A 21,358-nucleotide genomic window follows, 5' to 3' on the forward strand; every position below is an offset into this window, starting at 1 on the left:
GCCACACTGTGTAGAGGTTACAGAACAACCTCCTCCCTACAGCATTCATTGGTAACCTTTGACCACGCCACGTCGATCTGAAAATACCTTATGATGCCCTTTTAAATCCTGTCTCAGTTCTTCCTTCTGATTAGCTGAAATTTTATCGATTTCCTGCAATTTAGCTTCTATTTTGTCCAAAATAATTGCTTCTTCTTCTTCTTCTGTGTTTAGCTTACTTGTACTAAGATTAACACTTTTGTCCCAATATCTCCTATTTTTCAGAACTCGTATAGGCAGCTCCCAATTGTCATCATTAGTTACAACATGTTTATCAACAAAAGGTACCGTAATTACTCCAGTTATCGGCAAGACCATTTTTAACTGGTTTCTTTCAAAGTCAACAACACTCTGATATTTTGACAAGAAATCTATGCCAATTAAAACCTCAATACTGAGATTGTTTACAATTAAGCATGGATGATCATTTAAATTACCATTAATGTTAAAGGGCAGCAAAGCTTCTTGCTTTATCGTTTTTGACACCTTGCCAGTAGCACCAATTATTCTTAGTCCTGATACCCTCATTACTGTAAGCTTGTCTTTACCAGGTAATGCATCAAAGAAGGACTGAGATATCGCACTCACCTACTATCTAAGAGACAACGTACATTGATACCCAACATATTCACTATTATTATAGGGTGGTTTATTCTAGTTTGTACAGGTGGTTCCTCAAACTCATCCAATAGTTCCTTTTGGATTTGTCTCCAACTAAAGTGATTGACATCTGTCTTCATTACATTTAGGTCACAGTGTGTAGTGGTTTCCTGAATTACATTTTCAGCTGCCTTTTCCATTCGGTTTATTAATTTCAAATCGAAACACCGCATGACTTCATTACATTTAGTTTGCTGAACATGACCCAAATTACTGTAGTCTGAGCGATTCTGCACCTCCATACCGGGCATAACACTATTTACAGCTAAACCACTTTCACTATTATCGTCGGGTTCCTTCTCAAGTGACAACTGGACACAACTACTGGGTTCATTGACCCCCAACAGGCTACCCTCTACATTCTCGCTTACCTCCTGCCCTAAATCTATTAGTACGGTATCAACATCCTGCACAGGCACTTTAGATAAGAGCACATCATCCTCATCGTAAATATAAGCATGAATTTCTTCTGCTTCTTCACCTGACAATTCAGTATTTTGTAGCTCTTCCCTACCATTACACTGCTGCGCCTTCTCTTTCTCTTCCCACTTAGAAAGCGTCTCTAACACGGTATCTGTCAAATACTGTGAGTGATCTAATATTTCTGTTGTATCCTTAGATGCTACCGACACTTCATCCACATGTTCAGTTTGAGTATTCTGATCTGTCTTACCAATTACTGTAACTACTGGCTTAGGAAAAGTAACCGCCTGGTGAGTGCCAGTGTCCTCATAGACGGGAACTAGTTTTCCTGCCTCGGCCTACTACTGTTTCCTTTATTTTCATTATAGTTAACTGGCATAGCATTGCTTTCCGTACTGTTGTTTACATGCATAATTTTGTTTGGAACAAAATTATTATCATTTGGATGCCATTGTTGGTTCTGATAATTATTTCTCCAATTCCTACCTCTCTTAGGATGGCGAACACCTACTGTTCTGATGTTTACGTTGCCATTCTGCTCGTTCTTAAAATTACTACTATTGTTATTAGCATTTCTGTTATTACGTGCTTGCTCCTCATTGGCAGCAACACGTTCCAGATACTCAATGAAATGATCCAGATTGTCTCTAGGGGCAGATATAATTCTAGTTTGCCAATACCATGGCATTTTGGCTTCAAGACCTAGTATTATCATTTCAGGTTTTAGCTTTTCGGCCAAATGTGACAAACGTGAGATCCATGACCTAGCAAACTCTTTAATGGATTCCTTGCCTGCATTGAAGCGTTTTCCACTCCAAAATTCTCTTCAACACTTCATTTTGCTTATTACTAGACTAATACTCATTAATAAAAGCTGTTTTAAATTCCACTAATGTTTTACACTTCAACATAACATCAGCTGACCAACGCATGGCGTCACCTGCTAAATGGCTTCTAATAAATGAGATTTTCTCTCGTTCAGACCAAGTTGGTGGAATCACATCTTCAAAATCGTTCCAGAAATCTAGCTGGTGGATATTTTTATCTGTATCGAACCGCAAGAACTGCCGACACCCGATAAAAGTGGCGTTTGCAGCTACAACTTGTTGTATACTACCATTACCAGAAGTTACTGAAGCTACTTTACTCTCAATGTTAGCAATGTTAGTACCGATATTTTCTACTCTCATTTCAACATTATCTACTCTTTGCACAATATGAGTAGTATCAGTTTTGATTGCGTCTACTTCTGCTTGACATATGTTTACTTTTATATTAACATCTTTAAACCTATCTGTGCACGGTTCAGACTCCGCCTCGATCTTTTCTGTTAACTTGTGCTCCAGCTTCGCATCTTCCATTTGGAAGTCTCTGCGAACCTCAGCAACTTCGGATTTTACTGTTTTATACATTTCAGAAAATTGTTGAGCAACCTTTTTCTTAATATCCTCATGATTGTAATCAATTTTATAGTTCAAACTGTCCAGATCCTCTTTTAACTTATTGCAACCAGCCTTGAAGGTATCGTCCATTACCTCCAATCGTTTATTAAAATTGGTTTGACTGGCCACAATCCTGTTATTTACCTCAATTATATTAGATTTTAATTCAGCATTACTGCTTTTGACCTCAGTTATTTCAGACTTTAATTCAGCTCTCATTTTTGCATTACTGGCAGCTATTGCTTGTAATATAACATTTAAATCAATAGCCCCAGTATCTTTGGGTTGCTCACTAGCTGGCTTTTTATCACACTCAGGTGACGAAAAACTAGCTCCAACACCAGAATCATCAAAACTAAATGAAACTTCTGATTGATCAGTCATATCTAACTTATCCTTTTTAAACTCTACCACCTCTGATGACTTTTTCATTTTTAATTCATCAGAGAAACTATCATCCAATAAATTAACAATTTCTGCTTTCTGCTTTACTAAGGGTCTCTATTATTGAATCATTGCCCCTTTTCACACTACTGCCAGGAAGCAATATTTCATATTTCACCTCAACATTACTATTTTCATGCATATTTACACTTGAACCATTGTCTGGATTTACAGTTCCTTCAACAGACATAGGTTCTGATTTAAGTTTAACCTCAGTGTCTTTTGGCGGTTCCATCGCCGACAGTCTTTTAGTGCAGGTTAGTAAAATTTTTAACAGCTTTTCACTTAACTTAGTTCTTTCTGCACGACGTATGGCGTTGCCGGCGTGGCGTACCAGGATTACTGATGCGACGCAGCCCGCTGAATTGCAGACGGCACTCCCACGGCTGTTGTGTGTTAGCGTGGCCCGCAACTGCAGGCGCGGCTCCGGCTGCTCCGGCGGATGACTGCGGTGAGGCGAAACTGGCTTCTCTCGATGCTGGCAGCGCCGCTCGACTCGATGCCAGCTCCGTCAATCCATCTGCGTTGTTAATCCAATTGCGTCGTCCACATGCACACGTCACTATCGCTGTTTTATTACTCAGTTGCATGTCGCATTTCACTCGCGAATCCGAATATTTAAAAATCACTTTCACTTCTACTCAGTTTGTTTCAGTTTCATTTCCCGGCCGATGCACAATATGTGGGGCGGCTGGTGGAAAAATATGTCGCTGTTATATAAATGTTTGAATGTAGAAACACTGCATTTCCCGGCCGATTAACCATATGTGCGGCGGCAGGTGGAATTATTGTTGTTAAAAATGTTCCTATTATTTATGCTGTCTTTTGCCGTTCTCAACACTGGCTCTCTAACTACAATATTGGCAACCAGAAAGTGATTAGCAAAACGTGAAGCCTGTAATTATAATTCCTAGTGCCCACTTCATCTGAGAATACACTTATAGTTACAGCTTATAGCTCTGAGGAATTAGGAGATTGTTTGGGATTTATAATCAAAAACGATCGTGAAAAAAAAAAAAAAAACTCTCTATATTCTGAAAGTCACAGATGAAAAAAAAAATAATTAGACGATTACCCATATATGTGAGGAAAGTTATCTTATGTAGTGGGTGGAAGACGATAGAAGAGTTGTTGTCCTTTGTAGATGCACTTGATGCCTTAAATAAGGGCCACAACAAAAACTTGAACCAAAGTGAAAATCCGACCTACAAAAGGAATAGTGGTAATAATGTCAAAAAACATGAGGCAAACCTAGCAAGAGTAACCAATGCAACAGGAAAAATCATAACGACAATTATCAGAAGTATCCACCTTCAAATTCAGGTCCAGTAACTTCTCAGGAATTTGTACTGAGTAACAGTAGAGTACAAAATGGAAGTGAGGTATCTCTTTTCGGTAACCAGCCTGTAATTAGTAATAATGAGGAAAATGCAATGCGATCTGGATCCAGGGCCGGGGCCCAGATCATGGAGATACATTAGGAGGCCTTGTTCCATATAAGTATGTTAACTTTACCCACAAAATACCCACATGGAATGGTTACTGCTTGAAGAACCAAGTGTAGATACCAATAACCCATAACCTATAATAGCAGGGACAGTGGAAACTGTGGAGGTTAACATATTTATAGATTCAGGGAGTGAGGTATCACTCATCTCCAATGCATTCTTTAATTCATTACAGACTTAACAGCACTTACCGCTTTTGCCCGTAACAGGAGTTTACGTAGTCAGGATAACAGGAACGAAGAGTAAAGTCGTGAGATATGAAACTCAAGTGTCATATTGGAGATATATTATTTCGGCAAATACTATTAATAGTAGAAAATATTAATAGAGATGTATTATTTGGTTTAGATTGGTTATTAAAATTTAAAGTCATCTTAAACTTTGACGAGAGTCGTCATTGTTTTGGTAAAGGGGCAGTTTATAACAGATAATTGCATTGGAAAACAAACAACTGAGTGTAAGTGTCTGCGATTAACAGCTTCAGCAAAATTGTCACCAAAGATCGATAGTGTAAATCAAGTAACACATCGAACTGACATACAAGACAAAGGTAACGAGTCCCTAATATTAACCAATCAACAAAAGCGAGATTTATTTAAAATTTAATGGAGTATGAAATAGTATTTTCCAATCATCCAGGCAATATTAGCAACTATATTTGTAAATTTAAAATCAAAGATGACACTCCATTCTTCTGTAAGCCGTATCCAATACCGGTAAGTTTGAAGGAAGCAGTTAGGGATGAAATCAATAAAATGATTGATAATAATATTATAGAATGAAGTTCTAGCTTCATGAATAATCCGTTGGTAATGGTAAAGAAAGCTACAGATGGAGTATGATTAGTATTAGACGCTCGTGCACTGAATCATTATATATATATATATATATATATATATATATATATATAGAGAGAGAGAGAGAGAGAGAGAGAGAGAGAGACCAATTAATATTGATGAATTGTTATCCAAATTTGGAAAGGCAAGATTCTTTAGCACTATGGACCTGACTGAGGGATATTGGCAAATAAAATTACATCTAGAATCCAAAAAGTATACAGCATTTTTGTTTGATGGTAAATCATATCATTTCAATGTGTTGCCATTCGTACTTAATATCTCTGTGTCGGTATTCATACATGCGTTAGATGAGGCACTAGGGAGAGAGTTATTGGAGGACTTGATAATATATGTAGACATTATCATGTAGATATTATCAGCTTCTTGGGAAGAACATTGTTTAACTTTGTGCAAAACTTTGAAAAAATTTAAAGAAAAAGGTATTACAGTGAAACTGTCTAAATCGTACTTTGCGCGCCAATTAGACCAGACCCTGAATGCATCAAAGCTATCAAAGAATGTCCACAGCCCAGAAATGTAAGACAGTTAAAAGGATTGGGATGGCTGGATACTATCATTGGTACATACGAGGGTAAGAACTAAATGACCCGAGAATTTTACATTTATTAAGGAAGGGAGTGCCATGGACGTGGGATCAGGGTGCCAATGATGTGTTTGGAAATGTCAAAAGTGATCTTGTTGAATCACCCGTTTTACATCATCCAGATATGGGCGAACCGTTTAAAATTTTGACAGATGAATCTGATGACGGTATTGCTGCAGAACTTTTCCAAGGAGAGTGGGATCTGAATAACATAGAACACCGAACCATAGCTTTTGCTAGCCATAGTCTAAATAAGCAGGAATTAAATTACACAGCTACCGAAAAAGAACTATTAGTGATTGTGTGGACTATTCAAAAATTTCAAACACTATTATGGGGATCAGAAATGCACATTTATACAGACCATCAAGCTTTATCATTTCTAATGAGTAATCGTTTACTGCATAGTAGGTTAATGCAATGGTTGCTTTTCCTACAAGAATACGATATTAAGATACAGTACGTAAAAGGTTCCAAGAATATTGTACCTGATGATTTGTCAAGGTTACCCATGGGAATGGAAGGATTGAATGCATGGAAGGACCCAGCGTTGTTTTTGCCTTTAATTTTATATCAGCAGAATATCCTAACATCCGAGTAAAGGAAATGGTGCAAAGAGTAACTGAAAATATCCATCATGACTCTTACTTTACAGAAATGTTTTCTGTGTGTATCCAGAATTCCTTACCATCTAATCAAGTAGGAAAATGGAAAATTATAGGTCATAATTTGTTTTGGAGAGATACCGTAAAAACGCAATGGCACTTATGCATTCTGAAGGTAATGGAAGACGCACTTGTGTGGTATGTTCATAAAGGATATGGACACTTCGGAATCAAAAAGTGTATAACCCATATGAATAAGTTCTATTATTTTAAGAAGTTAGGGTGTAAGATAGCATCTATGATTATAACATGTGAAATCTGTCAGAAGGTGAAAGAGAATAATACCCATGTGAAGTACAAAATGTACCCTATTATTCCGAAGTCATTACACAATCTCACAGCAGCAGATTTTTTTGGACCAATTCCACAAGGAAAAGGAGGGGTATCATACATTTTGGTCATCACAGAGTGCTGGTCAAATTATGTTAAACTATATCCAATCACCCAGTTCTAAGCAAAGAAGGGAAAGCAGAAAGGTGTTAGGAGTATATAGAGGGTCTATACAAGGGCGATGTACTTGAGGACAATATTATGGAAATGGAAGAAGATGTAGATGAAGATGAAATGGGAGATACGATACTGCGTGAAGAGTTTGACAGAGCACTGAAAGACCTGAGTCGAAACAAGGCCCCTGGAGTAGACAACATTCCATTAGAACTACTGACGGCCTTGGGAGAGCCAGTCCTGACAAAACTGTACCATCTGGTGAGCAAGGTGTATGAAACAGGCGAAATACCCTCAGACTTCAAGAAGAATATAATAATTCCAACCCCAAAGAAAGCAGGTGTTGACAGATGTGAAAATTACCGAACTATCAGTTTAATAAGTCACAGCTGCAAAATACTAACGCGAATTCTTTAGGGACGAATGGAAAAACAAGTAGAAGCCGACCTCGGGGAAGATCAGTTTGGATTCCGTAGAAATGTTGGAACACGTGAGGCAATACTGACCCTACGACTTATCGTAGAAGCTAGATTAAGGAAGGGCAAACATACATTTCTAGCATTTGTAGACTTAGAGAAAGCTTTTGACAATGTTGACTGGAATACTCTCTTTCAAATTCTGAAGGTGGCAGGGGTAAAATACAGGGAGCGAAAGGCTATTTACAATTTGTACTTAAACCAGATGGCAGTTATAAGAGTCGAGGGTCATGAAAGGGAAGCAGTGGTTGGGAAGGGAGTGAGACAGGGTTGTAACCTCTCCCCGATGTTATTCAATCTGTATATTGAGCAAGCAGTGAAGGAAACAAAAGAAAAATTTGGAGTAGGTATTAAAATCCATGGAGAAGAAATAAAAACTTTGAGGCTCGCCAATGACATTGTAATTCTGTCAGAGACAGCAAAGGACTTGGAAGAGCAGTTGAACGGAATGGATAGTGTCTTGAAAGGAGGATATAAGATGAACATCAACAAAAGCAAAACAAGGATAATGGAATGTAGTCGAATTAAGTCGGGTGATGCTGAGGGAATTAGATTAGGAAATGAGACACTTAAAGTAGTAAAGGAGTTTTGCTATTTGGGGAGCAAAATAACTGATGATGGTCGAAGTAGAGAGGATATAAAATGTAGACTGGCAATGGCAAGGAAAGCGTTTCTGAAGAAGAGAAATTTGTTAACATCGAGTATAGATTTAAGTGTCATGAAGTCATTTTTGAGAGTATTTGTTTGGAGTGTAGCCATGTATGGAAGTGAAATGTGGACGATAAATAGTTTAGACAAGAAGAGAATAGAAGCTTTTGAAATGTGGTGCGACAGAAGAATGCTGAAGATTAGATGGGTAGATCACATAACTAATGAGGAAGTATTGAATAGGATTGGGGAGAAGAGAGGTTTGTGGCACAACTTGACTAGAAGAAGGGATCGGTTGGTAGGACATGTCCTGAGGCACCAAGAGATCACAAATTTAGCATTGGAGGGCAGTGTGGAGGGTAAAAATCGTAGAGGGAGACCAAGAGATGAATACACTAAGGAGATTCAGAAGGATGTAGGTTGCGGTTGGTACTGGGAGATGAAGAAGCTTGCACGGGATAGAGTAGCATGGAGAGCTGCATCAAACCAGTCTCAGGACTGAAGGCCACAACAACAACATATCCAATCAAAAGAGCCAGTATGCAGACAGTTATACACTATTTACAACAATACTTTCTAGAAGTAGCTAAACTGAAACGGTTTCTTACAGATAATGGGCCGCAGTTTGTAAGTAATGAATTTAAAGAATTCCTAGCATGGGAAGGTATTCATCAGGTGTTACCATCCAATTATAACCAGTTATCAAATCCATGTGTAAGAGTAATGAAGGAAACTGCGAAGTTATATCATACTTACTGTCATGAGAAACATACTTTTTGGGCAACAAAAGTTAAAGACTTTGAACTTATTCTAAATGACCTACCACATTTATCGACTGGGTTAACAGCTTTAGAAGTTATAGGTAAACCTTCCATAGAACCTCTAATGAAATGTTTTAATTGGCCTGAACAACTGAGTGTTGATTATGAAATGAATCAGGAAATAGTTTTTAAAAATTTAATTGAAAACGCACAACAAAGATTAAGTAAGCACAATGCAAAGGCTAAAGAACCTCAATACCAAGTCGATGACCTGGTTCTCATAAAACATTTTCAAAGACACTAAAGATGGATACTCATAAATTTTACCAGAAATATGGAGGACCATACTGGGTACCGACAGTGATCCATCCTAAGAACTTATTTTTAGTAGATTATACAACTGGATTAGAGAAAGGGAAGTACACTGTAATAGACGTAAAGTTGTTTATCCCCCACGGACGTTAACATTCTGAGTTAACGGGTTCAGTGACGACCATCGGATCCCAAGTTGTTTTTAGTGTTTCTTCCAAAATAGTTTTCTTACACCGAATTCCTTTAAAATTTTAAACTATTCTGTCATTTGTTCCTAAAATCTTAAACTATCCTGTAATCTTATATCTTAGAAAAACGGATATGACAGTCAAATAAAAAACAGTTCTAGAGAATCACAGGTAAAAAGTGATATTTAGATAAAGTGAACTCATTGGAATATTATGTTTGTAGAAAATATAATATGTGTGACTAGTTGAACAACTAATATACCTTTTGTGGAATGTGATGTAGATGGGAGGTTTTGTATTAAGTTTGAAAGGGGTGGGTGTTGTAGATAAAAGCATGGTTTACAAGAGCAAATAAACCTTGGCTAACACAAAACACCCATCACACCTTTCAGACAACCCCCACAAACAGGTGTACCTGTTTCTTCACCATTTTCCATTTCCATAAGGTTGCTAAGATTTCCTTCGGGGACCTCAAGGGTGAAGGTGGGAATGTCCGTTCTGTAGGAGACGATATAACACCAAACCTCCTCTGGCATCTCACTCAAGTACCTGTGAGGTAGGGATCCTGGGGAAGGGGGGTGGGAAGGGTTTCCTGTCTTTGGGGCTATCTTCTTTCTCTTCTTCGATCTTAGCAACCATTTCTATTTATATCCTTTCTTACTTCTCATTTGAGGACCTGCCTATTTTTTCCCTCTTTCCATATTCACATAGTTCTATCGCTGAAGTCCTTCCTAGTTTCCATGGTTTCTAATAACCGAAATCTTACCTTCAGATAAGAAGGCTGAAGAATCTACATCGGGAAACACACACACACACACACACACACACACACACACATGGAGCCTCAGCGGCTGGCAGTGTTAGGCAATAAGCTAAAGCCAGTGAAAACTTGAGTGTGAATGTGGCTTAACTCCTTTCAGCCATGACAAACTGAAGAAATAGTGCTTATTAGGGTTGGAGAGGGACATTGCCCATTGACACATGGCTTTCTCTTACACTGCAAGGAACCACTAATGTGTCAAAGATGTGGCACAAAGCTGTCAATACGACTTTTTTAAATGAGTGTTTTGTATGACAATCTGAGGGCAGACCTGGGTTTCCCACAGGATCTACCTTCTACTTTAACTGATAATGAGGTGAGTGTGGTTTGTATTTTTAGGTTTTATGTGATGTTAGGACTCCTTATGTTAGGACTCCTTCCCAAAATTTAGGTATATGGTTTTAGTGTATTGCATGGTGGCTTGTTCACCCATTAGTTATAAGTAGTTACCCAGCCACAGTATTCTGGCCTCATATTAAATACGCCTGTACTGATATTTTATACTTGATTTTATGTAGTTATTTTCAGTGTTATTTCTAAATTTTATGGGTAGTCTTGTATGGACCTCCTGATGTCAGTGTCTCTGTGATAAACAGAGAATCCAGATATATAAGGGCCATGCAAAAAGAAACGAGCTGCAGTCTGGAATACACAAATCGGTGACAGGAGGGTAGTATCGTGGCCTGTGTTACAACGTGGGATTCCGACCAGAGCGTGGAAGCTCACAGCCCGTCGCTAAAGCTCACAGCCCGTCGCTAGAGGACACGCATGCACATCACGTGACTATACAGAGCTAGCAGCAGCATGCATCAATTGTCCAAAACTGCCAGTCATATTGCAAACATTGACATGGAGGCGTCAACAGAAGAGCAAAGAGATGTTGTTCGTTTTCTGACAGCGGAAGAAGTAGGAAGAATGGACATTCATCGATTCAGGCAAGGACGGATGTCGATAGTCGATGATGCATGGTCTGGAACACCATACTGCATTACCGATGATGTCGTCCAGCTGGTAGATATACTCATTACCCAGAACCACCGAGTGACAGTGAAAGCCATAGATGCTGTGGTTGGATTGAGTGTCGGAGGTGTTCACACCATCATGAAAGAATGGCTGCACATGTGCAAAGTGCGTGCCCAATGGGTGCCCCACTGTCTTGCTCATCTGCAGTGCTATGCTCAGGAAGGGAATGTGTTCCTGGCATGAGTGGTGGCTGGAGATGAGTCATGGCATCATCACTTCGAACCAGAATCAAAATGACGAAGTCTCTAGTGGAAACATCCAGGGTCACCACCACTCAAAAAAAGCCAAGGCCATCCACGCGAGTGCAGGAAAGCTTACGCTGACGTTCTTCTTTGACCAAGATGGCCCACTTCTCATTTACTTCCTGCAGCACGGGCCAACAGTGAATGCCCAGAGTTACTTGCAAACCTTGACCACCCTTTGCCAAGCGATAAAATCAAAACGAGCAGACAATCTCACCTGTGGTGTTATTCTGCTCCACGACAATGCAGAGCCTCATACGGCCAACACAGTCATGGCACTCCTGCAGAAATTCAAATGGGAGGTTCTTAGCCACCCTCCATACAGTCTGGACCTCTCTCCCTGTGATTATGCCATTTTTAGTCCCCTTAAAAAGGCTCTGAGGGGGCAAACGATTCACCTCAGAGGACGACATCCAGTTGTACGTGCGGAACTGGTTAACGTCGTAGTCCCAGGAATTTTATGAAACAGCCATTCAGAATTTTATGAGACAGCCATTCACCACCTTGAGTCACAGTGGGACAAGTGTTTCAACAGCCAGGGTCAGTACTTCTAACATACAGGTACTGGTTTCTGTAGGAAAGTAATACAAACACAGCATAAGAGAGAGTCTGTCCTAATGTAGGCAGTGATAGGTGCATATTACATACAAATGGCAGTGATGCGCTGAGGGTAGGATAGAACTAATCAAAGCTCTGTCCTGCTTTTGAAGATATATTGTAAGAGACATGTTGAGTGAAATAAATGTATTACCTTAGAGTACAAAAGGACGTAGCAGAACTGACACTATTAAAATCGTGAACTAGTTTCAGTAGTCTCATTTTGTGTTCTAGGAAACCTGCCAGCTGGTGCTGTGTGTGATGTTTGTGATGATGAATGTGGATGTGGTCCAGGGCTCGTTGACTGGCAGTGCTGCTGGTGCCAACGAGCAGTACACACAGCATGCAAACCACAGCTTGGACAGGTAAGAGAAATGTAATTGCCACTCAAATAGTAATCACAGTGACCATCTTGTAAATGGCATTGTTTTATTGTTTCTCTAGTCTTGCTTCACACAATGGAAAAAATGTTCATATGGTATTGTTGGCTGGGAAATCCCAAGGAATTTTCCTGATCAGGAAAGGTTTTATTCCTTTGCACACAGTTACCCCCTTTACTAATTGTGTGTAAGAGCTGTGTTGTGACTGTAGGTAATTAAAAAGGGTTGCGTGTGAATAGTGTGGTGTCATGTTTGTGTTGTATGATGTTGAAAGGAGGGGGAGAGTGAAAACCAGTGCTGACACTTGTTGTACTTCTCTCTGTCACCAAGAAGGGGGTTACTGAGCTTAATGTCCTCATGTGACATGAACAGTATCATGTGACATGAACAGTATCATGTGGGCTTACTCTGTGAGACACTGTGGAGAGATTTGAAATTCAACGTAGGACAGTGGAACAACGTCTGGTGATCAGGAACTTTATGCCACCACCTCATCTCCCCTTACCGGCCAAATACAGACAGTGAAATTTTTTTGTGACGTGAATTGGCTGCCTGTGAATCGAGCTCGATCACAAAGACCTGACTTAATGATCATGGCTTTGGAGGCTGGTTGAGTCTAATGTGCTTCTAACAATATCTTTTTGTGATCCAAACTCAGTAAGATACCAGTAAATAATTCTAATTTAACAGTATTTATTAGAAACTGTAAGTACAAGGGCTCTGTGCACAGGGAAATCTACACTAAGCTGAAAATATGTACATGAAATATATTGGTTTCAAGTAATGACACATGTGGGAAATTGTGCTGAAGTACAGAGTGAACTTCTGAATACACTTTTCAATATAAGAAAGGCCAAACAGAATTTACATTGAGAATAAATTTTCATATTCACTTCTGAAATAAGTTTAATTTCTTCTAGCCTACTTTTATTTGTGGGAGCTAGAAACAGTATAGTGTAAAAAGTATTACACATCATATATCAGTGCACACTCCGCTGCAGAGTGAAAATCTCATTCTGTATTACACATCACTTCGACAATGTAGGGGCAGGTACTAAACACACAAGTGTGATTGTGCATTTCAGGCTTTCAAGGCTGGTATTTGTATCCTTGTTGATTTCTGTTCCATGGAAGCCTACTTAGTGCTGTTCCCATGGATGCTACAGGAAGATGTGGATATAATTCCCATAGCCTAGGGATAAAGCCAGGCTGACAAATCTATTTGCAGAAATCCTCAGAGGATCTGCCAGCACAGAAAGACAAATCCATTTACATTTGCACAGTACAAGAAATGACTGTAACCTAGGCTTATCATTTTTAAGGTTTTCAGTCATACATATATCTAAGTTTGAACTTAGACAATAAAATAACATAAACAGTAAAAATCCAACCTCCAGATAAATTTCAGCAGATATTATATACTTCTGAATTAAAACAAAAGCATAACATTCAGTTGAAGAATTCATTCTAAGTAATTCAAATGACACAAATAGTGAACAAAGGGCTCTAGTTCTAACAGGTAAGTTTGTGTGTGCTGTTTAATTACTCAAATAATATGTAATTACACAAATAGTATGTAGATCTATATTGCGAAAGTGGAAGGGAGAATTGTATCCTTTTCATGTAGGCGTGTAATGAGAATCACTTGTGAACATATGTATTTGTGAGTAAATGTGCTTGTACAAACATCAAAATCTCATTGGTGAAGCTAACTGTGTGATAAACATGATGCAAGGATGATAAATATTTCATTCTATTCCATTCATGACATAAGAGCATAGGGTGTGTGTATGTGTGTGTGTGTGTGTGTGAGAGAGAGAGAGAGAGAGAGAGAGAGAGAGAGAGAGGGGGGGGGGGGGGGGGACTAAAGTAAATGGGTTGCTAGTTTGTTTGAAAGATCTCATTTGGTGGTAAGAAATATAAATCGTTTAACACAGGGATAGAAAATCTTAAAGGTTGGTTAGTTAGTTACATGTTCCATTGATCAATGGCACCAAAAAACAGTTATGGTGTGGAACGTGTCAAATATACACATGAAACAAGTCTTTTTATAATTTTTTTTACATTATAGTGTTATACCTAAATATTTCTATTATCTATCCCATTCCCTTAAAGGGCACAAAATGCATATATTATATCTCCAGATTTATTTACTCATATTCAAGAATTCATCTATGGTATAGAAGGAGTTTTCAAGGAGGTATGATTTCAATTTGTTTTTGAAACTATTGTTGCTGTCTGTCAGGCATTTTATTTCATCTGGTAATTTATCAAAAAGTTTTATAGCAGCATATTTTACCCCTTTCTGTGCCAAAGAGAGGTTAAGTAAAGGATAGTGTTGGTCTTCCTTTTTTCAAGTATTGTAATCATGAATGTCACTGTTGATTTTAAACTGGTCCATGTCATTAAGGAAAAATTTCATTACTGAGTAAATGTACTGTGAAGCAGTTGTAAGAATTCCTACCCTTTTAAACAGATGCCTATAAGATGTGTGACTATGAACCCTACACATTATTCTAACTACTTTCTTTTGAGCAGTGAATACCTTTTGCCTAAGTGTTGAGTTGCCCCAGAATATTATTCCGTATGACATCAGAGAGTGGAAGTATGCAAAGTATGTTAGCTTACTAATTTCTACATCCTCAAAATTGGCAGTTGTTCTGACTGCAAAAGTTGCTGAACCTAGTCGCTTTAGGAGATTCAAAATATGACTTTTCCAATTAAGATTCTCATCTATATGTACACCCAAAAACTTAGTATGCTCTACCCTGGCTACTGACTTATTTGAATGTGTTATATTTATTGAAGGAATTATACTTTTTGCAGCAGAAAATTGGATGTACTGTGTTTTTTCAAAGTTCAGAGCAAACCCATTCGCAGAAAACCAATTAATAACTTTTTCAAAGACCTTGTTTGTATCATTTTCTATCGGACTTTCTTTTACTGGATTAATAATTATGCTTGTATCATCAGCAAACAGTGTCAGTTCAGCATCTTGTTTCACATAAGAAGGGAGGTCATTCACATATATCAAGAACAGGAGGGGACCCATGATCGAACCTTGTGGAACACCTAATGTAATTTCACCCCAGTTAGATGAAGTGGCAAACTCCTTTGAATCACTTGGAGCATATAAAGAAACTTTTTGCTTCCTGTTCTGTAGATATGACTTAAACCACTCATATGCTGTTCCATTTATACCATAGAATTGTAATTTCTCTAACATAATGTCATGGTTCACACAATCAAATGCTTTGGATAAGTCACAGAATATTCCTACTGGTGACATTTTACTATTTAAAGATTCTATTACGTGGACAATGAAATTGTATATTGCTGTCTCAGTGGAACAGCATTTCTGAAATCCAAACTCTGATTTGTTAAGTATCCCATTACTGTTGAGATGGCTAACCACTCTTGAGTTCGTTACTTTCTCAAAGATTTTTGAAAATGCTGTAAGCAAGGATACTGGCCAGTAATTATTGACATCTGTGGTTTCTCCCTTTTTGTAGAGAGGCCTGACAATGGCATTTTTAACCTGACTGGAAAAATACCCTGAGTCAGTGTTGCATTACATATGTGACTCAAAACGTCAGCTGTAATTGGTCCACGTTGTTTTAATAACTTGTTAGATATGTCATCTACTTCAACAGAAAATTTATTTTTCAAAGATTTGATAATTTTCATTATTTCACAAGAGGTTGTTAGATGAAACTTAATCTGATTAAAATTTTTCAACACTGACTCTTCCATGTACTGCCTGGCTTTTTCTTTTGAACTATTCTCACAAATTTTTTCTCCTACACTTAAGAAGTGATTGTTAAATACATTGGCTATCTGTGTACTGTTGGTTAAGATGGTCTCATTCTCTTCAACAGTAATACTACCCCAGTGGTTACTTTTCCTGTCTCCCTTTTAACAACATTCCATATTGATTTCATTTTATTGCTGGAGTTGTTAATTTCTTCTCTTAACATACATATTTCTTGATTTCCTTACAACTTTTCTCTCTATGTTACAATAATTTTTATAGTGTAAAACTACTTCTGGATCTTTACTAGTTCTTGCTGTCTCATACAGTTTTCTTTTTCTTTCTGAAGACGCTTTAATACCTATAGTAATTCAAGGTTTCTTTGAAAAGTTTGTGGTGTTACATTTAGTAATAAATATAAATTTTCTTTGGAAAACAATGTTCAAAAAGGGATATAAATTTATCAAGAAATATGCTGCATTTATAATTAGCATTTGGCTCATTATATACATCTTCCCAGTTTACATTTTCTAAACTTTCTCTGAAGTGATCTATAGATACCGTTTGAACACCCTCACACTTTTACTTAATGGTTTCTGAAGTGTACGCCCTGTTAGGTTTTGTAAGTTAATCAGTTGTGCATCATGGTCAGATAATCCATTTGCCACAGGGAAAGCATGTGTTTGTTCTACATCCTCTTGCTGTACAAATACATTATCTAGTAGAGTACTGCTGTCCTGAGCTATATGTGTAGGGAAATTGATCACTGATTCTAAGTTATATGTTGTTAACTACACTTCTAGTTCACTTTTCCTATCAGAATTGCTTAGAAAGTTGACATCGAAATCACCACAAAGTAATAACTTCTTCTTTTTGTCTGGCAGACAGCATAATAGGGAGTCAAACTTTTTTATGAATAGCTCCCAATCTCCTACTGGAGACCTGTACACTGTTGCTAATGTCAACACAACATTATCTCCTTCTAATAATTTCCGGGTATGCAGCCGGATCCCGTCGACATTCTGCCACGATATTTCGGCCCAGAGACGTCCGGCCATCATCAGGTGAGTACACAACTACTGAAGAGCCCAGGTGCAGTCGCGGTATTTATGCCGGTTCTCGCGCATGTGAAATGTACTGGCATCCTACAGCGCATGCGTCAGGTGTTGACATGCGCAGCATAGCCGAGTTGTACGTGCTGCCCTCGGTGGTGAAAATAATAGTTCATCTAGTCATTGAGTATCGAATGACACTGTCGATTCCGCTGTGATTGTATAATTTTAATAACAGGATTCCAATTTTTATCCAGCTGAAAGCCATTGTCACGATTTATAAGATTATTGGCAAGACGTATTTCCACTGATTCCTTGATTACGGAATCCCAAAAACCGGAAACCGGGGATAAAATTTTTGTTCCATTGTATTCCATTGAATGTCCCAATGAAATACAGTGCTCTGCTACTGCCGATTTTGACGGTTGCCGCAGACGGGTGTATCTTTCATGTTCTATACATCGTTCATGGACAGTTCTAGTCGTCTGGCGAATATATGCAGAACCACATTCACAGGGAATTTTGTAGACGCCTGCTTTCTTCAGTTGTAAATCGTCTTTAACGGATCCAACCAGGACCTGGTTCTTTGCTGGTGGACGGAAGATAACCTTGATTTTATTTTTCTTCAGTAATCGGCCTATTTTCGACGACACATTCCCGGCGTATGGAAGGAACGCAGTTGATTTAAAGTCGTCATCTGCGTCCTCAGTGCGTTGCTTCTTGTTATGATAGTTGCGCATGGCCTTCCTTATTTGGCGAGAAGTGTAGCCATTCTCTTTGAAAACCTTCTCCAAGTGTTCTAATTCTGCGTGGAGGGTTTCATCATCCGATATTATATGCGCTCGATGTATTAAGGTACTGAGAACGCCGGCTGTTTGTGCTGGGTGATGGCAGCTTGACGCCTGGAGATACAGATCTGTGTGAGTCGGTTTCCTGTACACAGAATGTCCTAATGACCCATCATCTTTACGGCGTACTAGCACGTCTAGAAATGGTAAAGTGCCCTCTTTTTCAATCTCCATCGTAAATTTGATGTTCTCATGTAATGAGTTTAAGTGATGAAGGAATTTCTCCAGTTCCTGTCTGCCATGAGGCCATACAGCAAAAGTATCATCTACGTACCGCCAGAAAACCGTAGGCTTTAAAACAGCAGACTCAAGTGCTTTCTCCTCAAAGTCCTCCATAAAGAGATTAGCTACCATAGGCGACAAAGGGCTCCCCATGGCGACGCCGTCTGTTTGTTCAAAGAATTCGTCATTGAATAAAAAGTACGTTGAGGAGAGTATATGTTCAAACAAGGCCGTCATTTCTGCACTGAATAAGTTACCAATAAGATGTAATGATTCCATTAAAGGCACTTTGGTAAAAAGTGAGACCACATCAAAGCTGACTAATAAATCCGAGCTGCTAAGCTTAACTTCCTTCAAGCGGCTGACAAAATCCTCGGAATTACGTATATGGTGGCAACACTTACCCACATACGGCTTTAGTAATGAGGCCAGATATTTTGCTGTAGAATAGGTCGCAGCACCAATATTACTCACTATTAATCGTAGTGGGGCACCATCCTTGTGTATCTTCGGAAGACCGTAGAGTCTTGGTGGTACTGCATTGTGTGGTCTCAATCTTTTGATAACTTCTTCAGGCAGAGAACAGTCGTTCAAAAGGGTAGTAGTTTTCCTTGATATTCGGCTTGTTGGGTCCTTTTCAATTCTACGGTACGTAGAATCATTTAGCTGACAATATATCTTCTCGTTGTAGGCTTCTCTTGTCAGAAGAACTGTGGCGTTACCCTTATCCGCAGGCAGTACGACTGTGCCAGTATCTTCTCCACGCAGAATTAGAACACTTGGAGAAGGTTTTCAAAGAGAATGGCTACACTTCTCGCCAAATAAGGAAGGCCATGCCCAACTATCATAACAAGAAGCAACGCACTGAGGACGCAGATGACGACTTTAAATCAACTGTGTTCCTTCCATACGCCGGGAATGTGTCGTCGAAAATAGGCCGATTACTGAAGAAAAATAAAATCAAGGTTATCTTCCGTCCACCAGCAAAGAACCAGGTCCTGGTTGGATCCGTTAAAGACGATTTACAACTGAAGAAAGCAGGCGTCTACAAAATTCCCTGTGAATGTGGTTCTGCATATATTCGCCAGACGACTAGAACTGTCCATGAACGATGTATAGAACATGAAAGATACACCCGTCTGCGGCAACCGTCAAAATCGGCAGTAGCAGAGCACTGTATTTCATTGGGACATTCAATGGAATACAATGGAACAAAAATTTTATCCCCGGTTTCCGGTTTTTGGGATTCCGTAATCAAGGAATCAGTGGAAATACGTCTTGCCAATAATCTTATAAATCGTGACAATGGCTTTCAGCTGGATAAAAATTGGAATCCTGTTATTAAAATTATACAATCACAGCGGAATCGACAGTGTCATTCGATACTCAATGACTAGATGAACTATTATTTTCACCACCGAGGGCAGCACGTACAACTCGGCTATGCTGCGCATGTCAACACCTGACGCATGCGCTGTAGGATGCCAGTACATTTCACATGCGCGAGAACCGGCATAAATACCGCGACTGCACCTGGGCTCTTCAGTAGTTGTGTACTCACCTGATGATGGCCGGACGTCTCTGGGCCGAAATATCGTGGCAGAATGTCGACGGGATCCGGCTGCATACCCGGAAATTATTAGAAGAAGAAATACGCCGGGAAAATTTCAGAAGTCACAACAACATTATCTGGCTGAAGTTCACATGCACAAACCTCAAAGTGCTGATCAACACAAAATTTGCTTACTTCAACACTTCTGTATTTATACCCTTGTTTTATGCAAATGGCAACTCCTCCTTTACCCATACTAGATCTACAAGTGTAAGAGGCTAAATTATACCCATTTATACTGACATTTTCCATCCCCACAGTTACATGGTGATCAAAGTATATCAATCTCATTCTTATTTTTGAGATCATCTGAACATATTATCAGCTTATCTACTTTTTTTTCCGGCGCGGATGGATCACTTAGGACCATGTGTAATCAACATTTGTTGGCCTTCCTTTTCGCCCAGTATTCCTTCATAAACAACGAATGGGCTAGCTTTCGTTGTGTAGACCACGTATGTCGGTTAGTTTTTCTCTCTTCTTCCTCAAAACCCTGTGTGTTTGTGATTTTTCTGATTTCATTTCTATCATGTAGATTTGGAGACCCTAATTCTCTCAGGTCTTTTTCCGTCTGTTTGTACCAGTTCGGTCTTGTAGTTTTGTTCTTTAAAAATGTATGGATTTTGTGCATTAACCTGCTTGAGTCCATTCTTTCTAAGTGCCCCATGAATTGGATTCTTCTCATGCGCATTGTGTCTGTTATTTTGGAGATATTTTTATATATTTCTGCATTGGGTTTTGGATAATGCACACCATCTTTAGTTCTTGGTCCTAGGATTTTCCTCATTATCTTACGTTCTTTCACTTCTAATTCCTCTTTTAGTGTTCTGTGTTCAAGGTTTAGTGTCTCAGATGAGTAGAGAGCTTCGGGTCTAATTACTGTTGTATAGTGTCATATTTTGCAGTTCCACGAGAGACTCTTTTTGTTGTAAATGTTTTTTGTTAACTGAAATGCTGTCTCCATTTTCTGGACTCTTGATCTGACAGATTTCTTTTCATTACAATTTTCTGCAATCCATTCACCTAAATATTTAAATTCTTTTACTCGAAAGATGTAATTATTACCAATTTTGAGATCAGAAGGTGCATCTTTGATGTCAGTCATAAATTTTGTTTTTTCAAATGAAATTTGTAATCCTATTTTAGCTGCCTGTTCTTGTAATAATTCTAGCTGTTTCTGTGCATCGGTAATGTGTTATGCGATCAGTGCCATGTCATCAGCAAATGCTAAACAGTCTAATTCTATGCCCTTACGTCTTGGTCCCAGTCTGTGTGCTGGTGCACCTGCTTTTTTCCATTCTCTAACAACTTTTTCAAGAGCACAATTGAAGAGCACTGGGGACAGTACCTCCCCTTGT

General features: G+C 38.8%; 1 protein-coding gene across 6 annotated transcripts in view; it reads left to right on the plus strand.

Moving 5' to 3' along the window:
- LOC126236284 (diacylglycerol kinase epsilon) overlaps positions 1–21,358 on the plus strand; it is a 200,266-nt gene that overhangs the window by 47,312 nt on the left and 131,596 nt on the right. For all 6 annotated transcript variants that reach the window (XM_049945468.1, XM_049945465.1, XM_049945469.1 and 3 more), the window contains exon 6: positions 12,370–12,500. In XM_049945468.1, coding sequence (XP_049801425.1) covers positions 12,370–12,500 — 131 coding nt within the window. The remainder of the gene's footprint in view (positions 1–12,369; positions 12,501–21,358) is intronic.

This window comes from Schistocerca nitens, chromosome 2, assembly GCF_023898315.1.
Source record: "Schistocerca nitens isolate TAMUIC-IGC-003100 chromosome 2, iqSchNite1.1, whole genome shotgun sequence".
In the NCBI taxonomy this organism is placed as follows: Eukaryota; Metazoa; Arthropoda; class Insecta; order Orthoptera; family Acrididae; genus Schistocerca; species Schistocerca nitens.